Source organism: Schistocerca gregaria, chromosome 4, assembly GCF_023897955.1.
Source record: "Schistocerca gregaria isolate iqSchGreg1 chromosome 4, iqSchGreg1.2, whole genome shotgun sequence".
Classification (NCBI taxonomy): domain Eukaryota; kingdom Metazoa; phylum Arthropoda; class Insecta; order Orthoptera; family Acrididae; genus Schistocerca; species Schistocerca gregaria.
Window position 1 is genome coordinate 407439090 of NC_064923.1, and position 18404 is coordinate 407457493.

Consider the following 18404-nt stretch of genomic DNA (forward strand, 5'->3'; position numbering starts at 1 on the left):
AAAGCTATTAAGAAAACATTTTGATAGGCATTATTAGGGCTACTGACTGGAGTAATGAAGTTTCTTTTAAGAAAGTTCTTACATCCTCAACTGTTGTGAAATTGTCTTAATAATTTTCGTTGGTCATCCCTGCTGTTACATGGGTAGCAGCTAAACAACCTTGATATTGCAGTGACAGTGGAAATGAGCGTGTTAGAATAAAGAGGAGTTACAAATCTGAGGAGGAGAGGTACCACTCGCTCAGAAATAATAATTGCATTGTTTTCTGTTGTGCCAAAAACACAAGTGAGATGTTGCCCATTTTGCTCTAAGTAACTGAAAGTTTGCAGTGGTACAGTTGATTGAGTGCATTGAAAATTTATAGGCACCTAATCACAACCACTCTTTCCACAAAGATCATAATGCCAATAATGTACAAACCAAATCTAGGCACCCTTTTTTTTTAGTTTCTTTGTGGATGGCAATTTTGGCCTCTATGCCTACATTAGGTTAATAATACAAACAGCCTTCTCCTTACCCCAACCAGTCGCCACTCCCAACATGCACTAGCGCGCTGCTTGCAGTGTGGCCTCAGTTGCCCAAGACTGGGGTTGGGAGTAAGGAGAAGGCTGGGGCGGGGAGGGACAGGGATAGCAGGGTAGCAGTGTTGGACAGAGATGTATTGTTGGGAGCACACATGGATTAGGTGGAAACAGGGTGGGCACCTATGTGCAGTCGGGATGTTAGATGGAAGGTGCAGAGAGGTGGGGAGGGAGATTGCTGAAAAGGAGAGAAGTAAAAAGACTGGGTGCAATGGAGGAATGAGGGCTTTGTAGTTGGACAAAGGAGGAGCTGGATGGGTTGAGGATAGTGACTAACTTCGGGAAAGTTCTCACCTGCACAGTTCAGAAAAGCTGGTTTTGGTGGAAAGGATCCATATGGCACAGACTGTGAAGCAGTCACTGAAATGATGTCATGTTTGGCAGTGTGTTCAGCAACAGGATGATCCAGTAGTTTCTTGGCCACAGTTGGTCAGTGGCCATTTGTGCGGACAGACAGCTTGTTGGTTGTTATCCCCATGTAGAATGCAGCACAGTGGTTGCAGCTTCGCTTGTAGATCACATGACTCGTTTCACAGGTAGCCCTGCCTTTAATGGGATAGATGATGTTTGTGACCAGACTGGAGTAGGTGGTATGGGAGGATGTATAAGACAGTTCTTGCATGTAGGTCTATTACAGAGGTATGAGGCAAGAGTGGGAGCATGGGTTGTGTTGGGGTGGAAAAGTATATTGTGTACGTTCGGCAGACGGCAGAATACCGTTGTGGGCCAGCCGTTGTGGCAGAGCAGTTTCACATTTGTCTGGAAGTGCGCTGCTGCTATGGTCGCAGGTTCGAATCCTGCCTCGGATGTGGATGTGTGTGCTGTCGTTAGATTTAAGTAGTTCTGAGTCTAGGGGACTGATGACCTCAGATGTTAAGACTCATAGTGCTCAGAGCCATTTGAACCAGTACCATTGTGGGAGGAGTGGGCAGGACACTTCTCATTTCAGGGCATGATAAGGTATTTGAAACCCTGGCGGAGAATGTAATTCAGTTGCTCCAGTTTTGGGTGGTAGGTTAAGAGGGGGATGCTCTCCTGTGGCTGGAAATTGGGACGTTGCGACTTTGGGAGGTGGTGGAAGACTGGTTAGATAAAGCACAGATTATTATTATTATTATTATTATTATTATTATTATTATTATTATTATTATTATTATTATTATTTAGATGTGACGACTGTGGGTGGCTAGGCTGTATGGAATGGAGTTCTTGGTATGGAATGGGTAACAGCTTTCAAAGTGGAAGTATTGCTGCTGGTTAGTAGGTTTGATACGTGTGGAGGTACTGATACAGCCATCTTTGAGGTGGTCAACATCTAGGAAGGTGGCTTGTTGGGTTGAGTAGGACCAAGTGAAGCAAATGTAGGCTGCAATACTGTCCCACTCCTCTCAACTGCTGCTTAACTTCATGTCCTTACTGTTAAAAATTTAGTCTCATTTATTCAAGTAGTAGATAACCTTCTGCTCTCTGTAATTTATCCCTATCACTTTCAAAATTTCAGGTTATTGTCCAGTCAACATTTTCAAAAGCATTTCTCTAAATATACAAATGTTGTAAACTTAGATTTGCCTCTCCCCAGAGTAAGTCATTGTCATCTCTTGTTTTCCTGCATTTCTCCAGAACCCAAACTGATCTTTTAAGGTCAGCTTCTGCCAGTTCTTAAATTTTTCTGTAAATTAAATATTTTGCGACCATGACTTATTAAACTGATGGTTTGGTAGTATTCACAACTGACGTACCTACCTTCTTTAGAATAGGAATTGCATCCTGCCTGAAGACTGAGGGTATGTCACCTGTCTCCGATTTCTTGCACACCGGATGGAGTAATTGTGGTAGTTCCCTTTCTCAAGGATCTCAGTAATTAATTATAAGGGAATATCCTTTAATCCAGAGCCATTGTTTGAACTTTGGTCTTTCAATACTTAGTCAACATACATTTCTGCAGATGAGTTTATTAGAAGGAAAAGTAATGTATGTCCGAGGAAGAATAAAATCAGATGATAAATTGAATGATCAGGCAGATATCCATCTGAACAATAGTGAATACTACTTGGCCACTGTCATTGCAGTCAGTTTGATGATCCTCAAGACATACCTTTTTCAGATTCTGAATGTAATGCAATGTCAAATATTATCAGTTCAAGAACATACAGCTCAAATATAGAGAAATATTTTTGAACACCACAACTTAATAGCTGAAGGTAGTAATGCTAGTGACTACAATTACGGTGGGTCTCATGTTAGTTGTTGCACTAACCTCGTTTCGATATTATGATTATTATTTTAGTTACACTATGTTTAATATTAATTACTTACTGTATTGTATTGCTAAATAGTTAGGGAAATGAGAGCTTTCAAATTATTCGGTTTCCTCACTACTTCATTTCACAAAGTAGAGAGAGGAACACTTCGGCATTATGTATTTAGATTTTTTAGCATTACATAATCAAATTAGGGTATATTGTTGTTCCTTTAGCAAATTTTTTCACTGTTTTGAATCCTCTCCCTCATGCTGCCACAGAACATTAAAAAAACTATCATATGAGGTTTTATTTATTGTCCGAGGGTAGTTTGAGAAGTTTCTGACCTCAGCATGAAGATTAGTTGGCCTTCTCAACAAAACTTGGGGAATTTGAATGTACTTAATAAGGCACTTGTCAAAAATTTCAACTATTTTGGATGCATAGTTGTTAGATAGTGGTTTCAGTGAGTCAGTGATCATTCTTGTGAAAATAGATGAAATAGAGTATCGAGCCGTCACTAGATTTTGCTTCTGAAAAGCAATACACCTATGCAAATTAACAAATATTTGACTTTACTGCAACTTGATGCCATTATTTTGGGCAGTTGTGTTTAATGTGGCCATATCAGCTTGGGTGACGAACATTAAAGCTGACAGCATGCCGGGTACCAAGATTGCTTACTCTGCACCTTGTTAAGCCTCGGCACTTGTCATTGTGAAGTTTTTTTGTTCACTTGGCTAAAAGTTGAGCTCGGAGGGCAGAAATTTTTGTCAACCGAAGAGGCCATCACTGTTGTAAGAAAACTAGCTTGCAAAGAAAGACACTATTATTATTTGGACTGATTAAAGAAATGGAGCATTGCTGGGAGAGTTTTATAGACTTACAAGAATATTATGTTGGAAAAATAAAAATAGTTGAAGAAAAATATCATAGGTGCGAAACTTTCCAGGCTACCCTTGTAGACTCCTCCACTCTGTGCTGAATTCTGTCAACAGGTTGGGACCAGTCCCAACATAATTTTCCTGTAGCATAATTTATAAATTTGTGATTAGATTTTTATGTGCGCAGATACAGGGATTTGTGTTTCTTCAGATTTTATTGTACAGTGTTTTTTTCTGTAGATACATTAGGTACAATGGCACGAGCTGTGGGAGCAGAAAACTTTTTGCCACTAGCAGAAGAAAGCATACAACTAGGTTTGAAATTTGTTCAACATAAAGATGAACCTGATTTAAGAAAAGCAGCATTTGGTCTGTTTGCCTCTCTTGCATCAATTATGAAAGAAGAAATGCATTCTGTGTTGCCTACTATTGTAGAGATTATGATGGAATCCATAAAGAGTACTGATGGACTTGTGGTAAGAAAATATTCTTTTTATTACCTTAGTTTTGATTTTAACTTTGAGATATTAGCTGATGAGGCACTTTCTGCAGGGGACATATGCTAGTGCAGACTTCTCTAATTTGCAGTTAATGAAATACATTGTTGAGTTGTTAACCTCTGTACTCACTTATTAAGAACTTTGTTGTATGTTTGTTTATAGTTCTTAACTTCAGTATCAAAAGTTGTGAAGGAAAAATCACAAAATCAAATGCATGTAGCTGTAATTTGTAATCATCTTAGTGTTTAATACAATGTTAGATGGAACTAAATTTGGCACATGATGTTCAAAAGTGCATAGTCATGAGTAGAGACCGGATTTTATGCATTTGCATATTTTAACTGAAAACTAGTGATGTATATTTTTGCTCTGTTTACAATATTTTAAAAATTGAGACGGACCATCTTGAGCTTGATTTAGTTTTGATGTCTTGCAGATTGATTGCGAGCTAGAATTGTGTGCAATGGCTAATTGAGAAGCCACTGTCTAGCAAAATCATTATAGAAGAGGAACAGGAACAGCAGACAGTCAGTGCTCCATGCCTGTGCCCCTTAGTTAATCTTCTCCACTGTCATACTGTACACATTGGCAAGAATTGAATTAAACTATGCAATCTTTTAGTTGCATGTCCATTGTTTCAGTTTAGATTTCTATTTAGTTGTATACAGTTCATTGTGTTTACAACGTGTAATGTGTATAAAGTGTTCTGCGCCATGCTGTACGAAAAAAGAAAAGTTGTTTCGTGGATTGCTGACCGTCCTGGAACATTTACATACGAGGAAATTGTTTAATGTTGTCAAGTTTGTGAGAAAAAATTTCATGTAAACAAAAGTTTCAAATAAATGAGCCTGAGGAATGCAGAAGAAGGGACCATGACAAATTCTGACAACAGCAATTTGCAGTAGCAGGGATTTGTCCAAAGGTAACCAAAGAGTCAGTTGAACTTGGGGTCTATGTGAGGCATCCATTGCAAGCAATATTCCTCTTCACAAACTTACAAATCCTATCCTTGAAGGCTTCCTGCGCAAATATTGCTTAAATCAAAATATACCAGATGAATCAACATTGCATAAAAATTACATGCTGACATTTTACTTAAATGTTCAGCAAGAAATAGCCATGAACTAGAAGACAGCATTACCTGGATTTTAGTTAATGAAACTACATACGCTTGTGGCTGTTACATTGAAATTTGTTGGTGCTTTAAGAGAAGAGCCTTCTTCCTATTTAGTGGCTTGTGAAGAACTTTAACAAGTAAATCATTCTAAGATTGACAGATTTGTGAATGAGGCCATTAGAAAAATACTTCCTTAATCTTCTCCACATGACAGGGTGTTTGTGTCTATTACAGATGCTGCTCCCTATGTGATAAAAGCAGGAAAAGCCCTCAGAGTATGTTATCCCAATTTGATTCATGTGATGTGCTGTGCTCATGGGGTACATTGCTTTGCTGGAAAAGTACATTCCACGTTTGTGAATGTAAATAAACTGATTTCATCCATAAAGTGTGTGTTCCCAAAGGCTCCTGCTTGTGATAAGACCTACAAAGAAAAACTACCAAATGTGCCTTTACCTCCCAAATCAGTAGTAACTCAGGGTACATGGGTTGAAGCTCTTGTTTTATAGTGAACATTTTGAGGCCATTAGAGGGGTAATAAATGACTTTGATAGTGTAGAAGCTTTGGCAGTTTGCCAGTGCAAGGAAGCTTTTGATTCTGGTATTAAAAAGAGACATTGCAGGTATGTAGAAGAAATCAGTGCTAATCACAGCAAGTATTAAAAAGCTTGAGACTCAAGGTTTGGCATTGAATGAGTCTGTTAAGTTACTGAATAAAATTATTCTAGTGTACTCCTCATTGCTAGAGGTATTCCCAAGAAAACGTAAAAGTTTGAAAACATTTTAAACAATAACCCAGGCTCTGAATTCTCGTGCCAAATCTATAGTTTTCTTAATACGACGGGTGAACTTTTACCAGAAACAATAAGTGCCGACATGGCACACACATTCAAATACTGCCCAGTTACCTCAGTTGATGTAGAACGGTCCTTTTCTGCTTATAAATATGTTTTGAGTGATCGAAGACACAATCTTACTACCAAACCTTTGGAATAGTACTTGGTCAATTGTTTACAATTGCTGAAAAATGTAAAATAAATGATTATTTGGTCCAATAGTAGTAAAGTCAATGCTGTTCAAAAAAATTCATGAGTGTATGTTGTTTCTTAAATAAAATATTAGTGTTTCTGAGCTTGCCCCTCTGCGTGCGATATGTCTTAAAGTTGGTCCTGTACATATCAATTGTTTCACTGTAACTCACTAGCATCACATCCATTTGTTACCAACAATAATAGCAAAGAAGTAGCAATTGTTGAAACACAGTATGCATCCAGATTTTGCAAATTTCCATAAAACAATCCAAGAAAGGCTCCCTTGTTAACCTCTACCAGAATGTATTCAGAAAATATCAGCATTCTAAATGTACCCATTTTTCACATGGGTGGCACTCATCCTCATAGTTGAATTGCATAGGTTCAACTTTAACATATAATGCACACGATAACTACCATGCTTTTTTTATTATTTGATCTTGCTTATTTCAACACTTTTTATGCACTTTTTAAGAATTGTTCATTCATACTTGCGTGCATATTTCAATGTTTTTATGATGCGTATAAGTCGGTCTCTACTTGTGAAAGAGCTGCAAGCATTTGTGCAGTCAGCTGGTGTCAAAAACTGTCCTCGTGGATAATGGCTTGTTAAATTACTTTTTATAATCGTGTTGTTAAGTCATAAGTGCTAATGAAGACAATGTTTTTTGTTGCAGCCAACATACAAAGATGATGAAAACGATTTTCAAATATATGATTTAAGTGACACAGCAGATGAGGAGGACATTGAAAATGAGTCAGGAGATGATGATGAAGATGATGATTTCCAAGGTTGTTGTTATTATTTTTACTATTATTTCTTCTTTTTCTTCTCTTTCTCCTAGTTTCGGCTGTATTGCACCACACAATGAACAAAAAAAAGAGCATTTCAGAATCTTTTTACCCATCTTTGTGTGTGTGTGTGTGTGTGTGTGTGTGTGTGTGTGTGTGTGTGTGTGTGTGTGTGTGTAATTTTTGTTCTCTCAAAAAAGGTTTTTTTCCTATTCAGGCTTAAATTTTTGCAGCTGGACAAATGTTCAGTTGTGACTTTCTGCTAAAAAGTACTTTTATTTCATGTGGTTATTCCTGCTGCTTTTCAGTCATTCTTTATTGCAATGGTCTATCTCAATCTCTGTTCCTGATTTAGAAAGAGTTTTGCGGACTTAAACTTTCTAGTTACTGTTAGATTTTATGCACATATCAAAAACTTGAGTCTAACATCACGTGTGAATAAAGGTTAGTGTATGGTGCTTCTGAATTTCATTATTTGGTCATTTTGACATCAAATTTTTGCTCTTCTTTACAGCTTTTAAGTAGAAACTCACCCATGTAGTAATATTTTTCCAGAAGGAAGGATTCTTGGATTTAAAATTTCCTTTATTACCTGTCAGACAATTTTATTTTACTTTGCTAATAAGATTTTAGTTATTGCATGTTGAACTCCTTTTTGAGCCACTATCAGCTTTAATAATGAATGATAAATGACATTTTTCACTCTAGAGTTGTAGGTATGACTCACTGTTCTTCTCAAATTGTGATGTGTTGTTTATGATGACTTCCATTAGTGATTATGTATGGTGATGGTACAGTGAAAATGCACAGCTCTTCGAATAGGTATCTAAATGACATCCTTGGTTGAACCCTCATTGTCACTGACGCTTCCACAGGGTCAGTTACCCTGGATAATTACTCCACAATACATTACTGAGTGGAAACATGCAAAATGCCATGAGTTTTATTCATTTGTTTCAAAGATTTGCAGTTACATGTAGAGCAAAAGTAGCTGAACTTAGTTTTTTGAGAAGCTCAGTAATATTCTTCCAGTTCAAGGTTTCATGAGCATGTACTCCGAAAAATTGGGAGCATTGTACTCTCATTACAGACTTATGCTATAAAAATTGTTGGTACGACTGTTTATTGTATGGAAGTGAATGTAGTATGTTTCCTTAAGTATCTGCCCGGTGGTACACCTCTAACCATGCAGTGATCATATTATTGGTGCCTGAGTTGGAAACTTCTCATGTATGCCTAGTAGTATGTACCCATTGTGGCTGGGGCAAAGGCCTGCCAAGATGGCGAGGTTGTGATGGTCCCCATGCTGTCCAGAACTGCATGTTCCACATCTGCACTCGGGGCGGAGTTCCTCGTGGCACTGCATCACCCCCCTCCCCTCCCCCTCTTCATATGATCTAATTCGCAATCAGTGCTGTATCAAAATTGGTGCTGTATCCTCGCGACCAGTGGCAGAAGACCACCCTGGGGGTATGACCTGCCGCCTTGGTCTCTTCATGTCCCCACAGGAAACTGATACCATGATACTCCAGTGGCACTGTAGCAGTTTTTTCTATTGCCTCACTGAACTATTATGTAATTCCCCTGCTTTCTGCCTTGTCCCCCAGGACACTTAGTTTCCAGCATTGTGGACCACCCCCACGGCTATTGGGGCTATTTTAAAAATTGAGCCGATTATGGCAGTGTGTCGGGTGGAGTTTTCACAGTTGTTCTGGAGTCTGCTTACAGTGAACGAGTGCCACTCAATGAAACTTTGGAGGCTGTGACTGACTGTGTGAGAACATCGGTGGATTTTACCATCTGTAATTTGTATCTCTCTCCCTGTAGCAAAGTGTCTCAGACTGTATTGTCTGCACTGATGTCTCATCAGCTCCCCTCTCCCCCATTTCTTCATTTTGGGCGATTTCAGTGCACATAATCATATGTTAAGTGAAACTATGGCCATTGGTCACAGTTTGATTTTCCTGGTGAATGCTGGTGCCTGCACATATTTCATGTGGAATATTAATCTTACTTGGTCATTGGAGAGTCCATGATAACAGATGAAACATAAAACCATATCAACCACTTTGGCATTGTCCGCTAACCCTAAAGGCAGTGTGTCAGTTGATTTGAGGTTTTGTAACAAGGTGGCCAACTTAGGGCAGCCCAGTAGGATGTGGACCACTGTCAGAATGGCACCATGCTGACAGTGGATTAGATCCTCACATCGTAGAACATGGTGATGGTTCAGCCAAGTGTAGCCAATATGAAGTTGATAGAATGGTAGTTTCTCTGCAAAAAAGCATGAAGGGAAGACTGCCACATGGTCGGAGTCCCCTTTATTGCTACAGTTTATTAGGAGAAATGAGGGGACACCAACCCATGTGCCAAGCCTTCAACAACTGACAGCATAGAGTTGACCAAAGGTCCAGTTATTGTACTCCCATCTCCAAAGTTGGCATCATGGTAGCAGACTTGGCCAACTGGTCAGCATGACCTGGGGTCCAGACAAAGGTGAACAACCATCCACACTGATGGAGATCTGAAAGGAGATAATGAATAGTCACCATCAGTGGATGTTAAGGGCAGCACTAGTCAATAGCTTACCAATTAAGAATGTCTCACCAGTGTAAGAACAGATGTAACTGAGGGCTCTAATGATGGTCACTAATTCTCGATGCCCGTTAAGCAGGGAGTGCTGTTCACTCCACCTTGCATATGTGTGGCAAAATCGGTTTGCCTGTTGACCATAAAGTCAATAGTGTGTACAATTTCTGAACCTGAAAATGAATCAAAAATGGCAAGGAAAAGGTGGCAAAAAATCTAGGTGGTCAACAGTCTATTGGTCCAAAGGATAGGTAGAGATCTGAGGATAGGGTACACAGTATAGAAGCATACATTATTGCTACTTGACAAGAGGTGGCAATGGGGAAGTCAGAGTTGAGTGCAGACATTGCGTGCGAACTGCGTTCATCACTCCAGTCCTGGGCCTGTGTTGAGAGGTGGATATCCCTACCAGGAGAAAAGGGCACGGTGGATTGAATGTTCAGGGAAGCAGTGAATGTGCATCATATAGTTGAAAAGCAGTCGATGGTGCCTGATCAGTAATAGGACACCAGCCTTCACTAGTAAACTTTCCAGAGGGGTTGTCTGCAATGCACCTGTCAGTAGTGTATTGAATCCAGAATCCGTAATGCTGAAGGCAATGCGAAGACATATGACAAACTTCTATAAACAAGACATGAGAGGAGCAGAGCTTTGTGGAGTAGTCTGTGTACCTGCTGGTGCTACTGAAGCAGCAAAGAGCAGCATGTTCATTTAAGCTGGAAAAGATGTGGAAGCCATGTCAACAGGTTATCAAATAACCAGTCCCAAAAAGCAGTAAGACAAACATACTGGGCTGCTGGTCATTGAGTTCTGATTGTGGATGGACAATATGATAGCAACAAATGCTTGATGCATGTCTTAAGAGCTGAAAACAGGAAGCGAGACGAGAGCCCAGAATTGTGCCTTTTGTATGGCACCCTGCAGTTTGCATTCAGCAACATCCACATTGGAAAAGCAACAGTGAATGCAAAAATTCAGTATACAGGGAGGATGATACTGTAGATACCAGCTGCAGCTAGACTAGTCAGTCACTACAAAAGGGACATTCAATAGGGTTGTATCATGCCAAGTGGTCTAGAGGTTCCCACATGACCACCACAGATTTTGATGAAATTCTATGGGAACAATCTCTCATGTTCATAATGAACATTGGTAAAATTTTGAGATAATTCAATATTTCCAGACACCTAGTCATTTGTTTGACCCCATAGTGCCCATAAGTTTTCAGTAACTTAGAGACATATCATCACCAGTAATGTTTTCTTGAAAGAAACTAAACTACGTCACCTTGGACAACTTTTTGTTCTTCCTGAAGTGAAAAAATTCAAAAATGATTTTCAGAGTTGTTTTCATATGGATAATTTGAAATACATCAGCAAAAAATATATACATGAAATGTGTGAAGTTTAGCTTTTTATATCTCCAGAAATAATTAAGGGAATACATGAAACTTACCATGTAATAACTTACTAGTACAAGGTCTTGAATGCAAAATTTTATTCTCCTACTGCTTTTCAATGGCTTACAAATTGATGGCAAAGTTGTCTTTTTTTTCTAAAAGATGGCAATATTTAGCCCATTTCTTTAGTAAGTGTCCTCTGCAAACACTCTTAAACCATTTTCTGTAGAAAGATCATTTTCCAAACCACCTAACACTATATTTGATTTTGCAGTGTGAGCATATATGGCCCTAAAAGATAAGGTGGAGGTGCATTGTAAATGGACCCATTTTCTGTTGGTACTCCTACAAAAACTGATATCTTTTATGATCTACAATTAGTTATTACATTCTGACGACAGCAATATCAAAAGTTATGATGGGCTAGTAAGTGAGAAAGTCCAAATAACATTTAAAAAAGGTGGTGACTTGTAACAATTGATTGTGACGTGTTTGTCAGTTTTTCTGATATAACTACACAGAAAACTGGTTACAAGCTTCACAATTTAACTGTGCTTCATACATATCATATAGACTGCAGGTTTTACACCTGTGTAAATTTTGATAAAGTTCACAGCAGTCGTCCTGATATTTTTGGGAATGGATTCATCTGCTGGAAAATTATTAGGATGTCTTTATTATGTAAAGACATTGATGTGCAAGTTTAATTCTGCTTTAAACTGCAATATTCTATTTGTTAGCCTAATCAGCAGTTAATATGATACATTAGTGAACACATGCAAAGTTACATAAATGTGTTGGTATGGGCCATGGTGGTTTAACAGCAGCCAAAAAACAGCACCCCCATCACCATAGGGGCCACGCCCGGTAGCTGTGCAACAGGAGCCGTGGGTGAATTTCTTCCCCAAATGTTCCCAAACCAAATAATGGTTCCTTTACACACGCTCCCAAGCTGATGATACATTTCAGTAAGTGTTAGAGGCCAATGGATACTAAGGATTTTAAGATACTAAGCTGTTTACTTGAAGCTACTTAAATATTTTACACTTTTCATTTATTTTTAGTGTAATTTCATGAAACCATAATATGTCAGATATGGAATTGTTTGTGAAGAAATTTTGGCGCAATAGAAACCAAAAACTTACTTTTCAAATGTGATTACCTCAAATTAATAGAGACACAAAAAGAGTAAACTATTCTGTTCATTGGATTCCTTATTCCATTTCATTTTTTACGAAAAGAATTTTGTAGCAATGTCTTAAACTCCAGTTAGGCTACTTGGAGTTTTTCTGATTGGAGCTGTTTTGCTAGTCATCAGGACTTTTGATATCTTCCACAGAGAGTACTAAGCAATTGTGGAACATATCATGTCAGATTCAATAATGGCATTGAAGCTTTGTCCGAACCTGGAGAGGAAGGGTGTGTGGTCCATACACTAATGACAATACCAACAAAACTTCACAAAATTATTAGCCAAAACCCAAAATTCAAGTGGCCACTGTAACACTCAGTGAAGTGAAAACACTGAAATATAATAAGAAATGCCAGCTGAAAACTAAAGCACAAAATTTACTAAACAACTTCAATGCACAGAAAACTCTAAAAAACACAGCGAGGGAATGTTTCCAAAAGTTTATTAAATCATTATTTTGCCACAAACAGCATGAAACACTGCTGAAAACAATTAAATTTAATAACTGTATAAAAGTTCACAAATAACTTTGTCAGTACTTAGCGTCGTAACCGCCACAGCTGCAACTGCACAGTGCAAAATCTGAACATTCCAAGCCCCAATACACACATTCTTCTGGATGCTGCCTCCCCCAATCCCTGGAGATCTAATGAGGCAGCTGTATTTGTCTCTGGAATGTTTAACAAAGGGAGATGGTATTTTGACTGTGCATTATTATTTTTATATTTTTTTTACCTTCGTGCTGACCAACTGGGATCCAGTATCTAAAATTGCTGATTTGTTGTTTGCTATTTTTTCGAGTACTCCACCTCCTTCTCACTGTTGAATTTTCTTTCGTCCACTTTTTTTATTGGTGGTCGTTATGAAGGTAATAGTTAATCTGTAGCAGATCGTTTGTAATTATGATACAGTAAGTTATTCTTTTTTTTTCCAGACTATACAGTGGAAAACTCCTATATGGAAGAGAAGGAAGAGGCTTGTTTGGCATTGAGAGAGCTGGCTCTACACACAGGGTGAGTATTGATTTGTTTTCCATATCATGAACAAAATCAGTGGTATGCACTTTCCAGCAGTGTAAGAAATTATCTACACATTATCAAAAACAAAAATAGCAGTTCATGCTATCCATATAAATTTTCGTGCCTGTTTTTGAGAAATTTAAATGGAAAAAACCATTACAATTTGCACTTAACGTACTACTTTTGTGTTAGTAACATGCATAAACAACCTAGAATAAAAATTTTTGGAGCTTTAGAATGCAGTTACAGGGTGGGCCAGAATCAATTTGGCAATAATAGGATCCTTCACAGAGAAAAGGTGAAGGTATTTAGAGTTGCCGATTGAGTGCAGCATCTTGAGTTGATAGATAGCACCATCGAGGTCCTGCTGTCTCAGATTCTTAAGGAAAAAACCTCATTTCACAAAGTGCCTAGCATCCAGAGCACATTGGTCTATCGATTATTCATATGGTTGTAAAATGCATCACTGTTGGTTTTCAACATTTTTTAACACATCCTAAGTTGATTTCCGAATGAATCATAAGTTGATTTTTGAATGCGTGCATAGTGTATGTGATGTCTGCCAAGGGAATTCCCTTCGCATCTAGAAATAAACTTTCCTGCAGACAAAAGGCGACAGGCTATAGTAGCGGAGTGGAATAAAGCTGAACAGGTGAAACCCAAGCACTGTTCATGTGGTTGAATGGGTTTGCGAATGGTCACCATTGTTGTTATTATTAGTGAAATCCATAGATTCAGACTACCAGAATGGAAATAAAAGACTAACAGCAATAACAGGTAAGAAAGATAATGTTTTCTCCTCATTGGATCCAAGAAAATGAAATGTTGACAAAGTTTTTGGCCATGCCGCTACACTAGTAAGGGTCAGTTGTACAGTTCTGTTGTGGAAGTAGCACAGAAATGCATTGTACAAATACATAATAATATCTAACCAGAGAATAATTGTGGGTAACTAAACTGGTGATTGAGGTACGGTTAGTGAAGTTAACCAGAGAATAAGTTTTGACACTGGAAGTAATAGTTACAGAATTGGTGATAAAAATATTAGAACGAGGAAAGAGATGAAATGGGGGACATGACACAAATTATGAAAGAATATGAAGATTCCAAATTTATATAAAAAATTTCGTGTTACTGCTTCTAGGTTTCATGCTTGAGAAGCTGGGAATGTGTGAATGAACTACGAAACTATTTCCTAACATAAAGCTTTTTGCTTTTAGTAGGCTATGATATTCTGTCATGTTATTAAAATGACCATTTGTGCCAAAACAGTCTGAGGTGTGTGTGTGTGTGTGTGTGTGTGTGTGTGTGTGTGTGTGAAAACTGCTGCAATATTAGGCAGGCGTATTTCATTTTATCTAACACAGTGAGAAAATACATGTAATCAGATGGAGAAACCACACCAGTCTTGGATAGAATATACAGGGTGATTCAAAAAGAATACCACAACTTTAGGAATTAAAAACTCTGCAACGACAAAAGGCAGAGCTAAGCACTATCTGTCGGCGAATTAAGGGAGCTATAAAGTTTCATTTAGTTGTACATTTGTTCGCTTGGGGCGATGTTGACTAGGCGTCAGCGTCAGTTGCTGCTAAGATGGTGACCGCTTAACAGAAAGCTTTTTGTGTTATTGAGTACGGCTGAAGTGAATCGACAACAGTTGTGCAGCGTGCATTTCTAACGAAGTATGGTGTTAAACCTCCTGATAGGTGGTGTAATAAACGTTGGTATAAACAGTTTACAGAGAATGGGTGTTTGTGCAAAAGGAAAAGTTCTGGATGGCCAAGAACGAGTGATGAAAATGTAGCACACATCCAACAAGCATTTGTTCGCAGCCCAGGAAAATCGACTCGCAGAGCTAGCAGAGAGCTGCAAATTCCACAATCTAACTGTATGGAGAGTCCTACGAAAAAGGTTAGTTATGAAACCTTATCATCTGAAATTGGTTCAAGCACTGTCTGCAGCTGATAAGATTAAAAGAATCGATTTCTGTGATTTTTATCCTTGCTCAAATGGAAACAGATGAATCTTTCGTTTCAAAGATTGTGTTTAGTGATGAAGCAACTTTCCACACTAATGGGAAAGTCAACCGTCACAATGTCTGTATATGGGGCACTGAGAATCCGCGGGAAAAAACTCAGTATGAACGTGACTCGCCTAAGGTGAACGTTTCCTGTGCCATTTCAGCCAATAAAGTTTTTGGTCCCTTTTTCTTCGAAGGTGCTACTGTAACTGGACTACAGTATCTGGAGATGTTAGAGAATTGGCTGTTCCCTCAGCTCGAACAAGAAGCACAACAATTCATATTTCAGCAAGATGGAGCGCCACCACATTGGCACTTATCTGTCCGTAACTACCTGAACGTCAACTACCCAAGGCGATGGATCGGCCGCCAGGCAGCCCCTTGGCAGAGCACTTCATCACTGGCCTCCAAGAAGCCCTGATCTTACCCCCCTGCGGTTTTTTCGTATGGGGGTATGTTAAGGATATGGTGTTTCGGCCACCTCTCCCAGCCACCATTGATGATTTGAAACGAGAAATAACAGCGGCTATCCAAACTGTTAAGCCTGATATGCTACAGAGTGTGTGGAACGAGTTGGAGTATTGGGTTGATATTGCTCGAGTGTCTGGAGGGGGCCATATTGAACATCTCTGAACCTGTTTTTGAGTGAAAAAACCTTTTTAAATACTCTTTGTAATGATGTATAACAGAAGGTTATATTATGTTTCTTTCATTAAATACACATTTTTAAAGTTGTGGTATTCTTTTTGAATCGCCCTGTATATTAACAGCTTTTTCAGTATTAGAGAACGGCATCTCATTTTTGCATGTAGCAAAAAATTTGACAAACTTCGATGAGGTAATAGATTCTTTCCCATAAAGCATATAACGTAAAGCTGCAGCAAGATTAGAGAGGAAAAAAAAAATGTCAGGACTTGAGGATTGAAGAAATGTGTACTGCCATGCTTGTCTCTAGTCTTTACTGGTTCTACGTATCCTATATTTAATTTTGTCACACAAAACAGCAAGTTTTCTGAATAGTTCTTGTTCCCCTTGTTACAAATAATCCCATCCAATATTAATGAAGAGTTGGTTTTAAGAGGGGCTGGATGTGAAACCAGCCGACTGGAGCAGGAGAGGCACCACAGGAAATCTTAATTTCCACTGTCCTGAACATAGTTCGATGACATCCACGTAAAAATATTACACATTTGAATTCCACAGAACGGAATATAATGATGTGTGATAGAACAATGCTGTGTGAAGAGGTGTGGCATTGTAATTTGGCACACTTGAGACCAAATAACATGTATTACATTTCCACGAACACTCACGTTTTGTGTGTCACTGTCTTCAGAAAGATGTGCACTACAAAATGAGCACATTTTTAAAAAGTCAATTTTTTAAATTTTTGGCATCACACCTCAAACGCCCAAGTGAGGGGAGGGGGGCCGGGGGTCCATAGATCCAGGGCTCATGCACAGAGCAGTCAGGGTTGTAGTGGGGAGGTGGGTAATCTCCAAGTGACCCGAATTTACGTTTAGTGATTTTGCTGTATCCACTTCATTTATTGCTCTCACGTCAAATGAAAACAAAATGGATTTCTGTGGCTGTGAGCTAGCAAATGAATTAAAATACATTCACATAATTACAGAAGGCTACAAGCATTAATCACCATTATAGAAAAATGAAGTTATTTTTGTTGGTTTGATAAAGAAACTTGGTTCTTACACCAAGGCAGTCAATTTATTTGAAATGAAGTGTTTTAATTCCTCACTATTGGCTAGTTTCAAGCGTTTAGAGTGCACGTTTTAATCTTCTAGCACATGTGGCATTATGCCATAATAAAGAACCAAACCTTAGATAATACAGTACTGGTACCCCAAGAAAATTTACATCAGAATCTGGACATGTGCACTTGACGCCAAACTATGCATTTTAGTATCGTTCATGAAATTCTGATGCTATTGGAGCATACTCTAATGTATTGTTTCTTTTATGACATAATGTAAGAACTCCCAATGTTTTACACGTATGAACATGCGAACTTCGTGCATCATCGTAGCTGTGCAAACGTGGTGATGCCTATTACCTGGCGCTCTCTGGCAACTACTGAAACGAACATGTCTCTAACAAGTCGCAGGAAAAAATTGTGAATGGTTGCTTGAGAAGCGTTAATTATAACATAAATTTCCTTTTATGCAAGATGAACTATGTGCGAGAATGTGTGATGAATTTCTTAAATCAGAGCATTGGACTCGCATTTAAAAATAAACTCTTTGTGGACGACCATTTAGAAGATTTCGAACCCAGATCAGACATTCATGTCATTGTTGAAATCCCCCTGCAGGTCTGGGGGTCAGAATAGGTGAGCCAATTGGGGCAGGGCGCCTTAGAAGGTGCATCGTGCATTGAAATCCTTAGCCCAATTATTCGTCGTCGCATTGCAATCCTGCCCATTCTCCATTTCTTGGGTGAGGACATCTTCCTGGGAGCATGCATTTTCCACCATGCACTATGCAGTGTCGATTTCTGTGCCGATGACCATGAACTTCTTTTGCACCTGATATCCAGCACAGTAGCCAGTCCATTGTGGTGGGGCAACCACGCGCAATGTTGCTTATAGACCCCTGACAACACAGGGATCGCTCTGCTGATGCCTGCGCAGTTAACTCCCCATGTATGCCAAGGGGTAGATGCCCATCCCTCTGGGGCATTGGTAATCCCGGCAATGGCCATCCCACCAGGTGGCCTTTGCTGCAGCTGGGTAGTGCCGTGGGGAGGGCCCCTGGTCAGTGGATGACACTCCATCATCTGTTACTGATAGTGAAACACCACCAGTCTCTATAAGTGATCACAAGCGCAATTCACCGCACACAAGTATGACCCCAAATTGTTCCCCTCCGTGGCCACACCGTGTGAGGAACATCAGGCTTAGGATGGCAGCAGATCTTATTTGCCCCGGTGCCTTGTATGTTACAGAGCTGGTGGGAATCTTTCATGACGATGAAGCCCGAGTCTTTTGTTGAGCATGTAGAGGAAAACTTCGGGGAGGTGG

At 39.1% G+C, this 18404-nt stretch overlaps 1 protein-coding gene across 1 annotated transcript in view; it reads left to right on the plus strand.

The window, feature by feature from the left end:
* The window catches only part of LOC126268163 (importin-4-like), a 124042-nt gene that overhangs the window by 83913 nt on the left and 21725 nt on the right, over window positions 1–18404 (plus strand). Inside the window, exons 10-12 of the mRNA XM_049973740.1 lie at window positions 3946–4181; window positions 7031–7145; window positions 13260–13338. Coding sequence (XP_049829697.1) covers window positions 3946–4181; window positions 7031–7145; window positions 13260–13338 — 430 coding nt within the window. The remainder of the gene's footprint in view (window positions 1–3945; window positions 4182–7030; window positions 7146–13259; window positions 13339–18404) is intronic.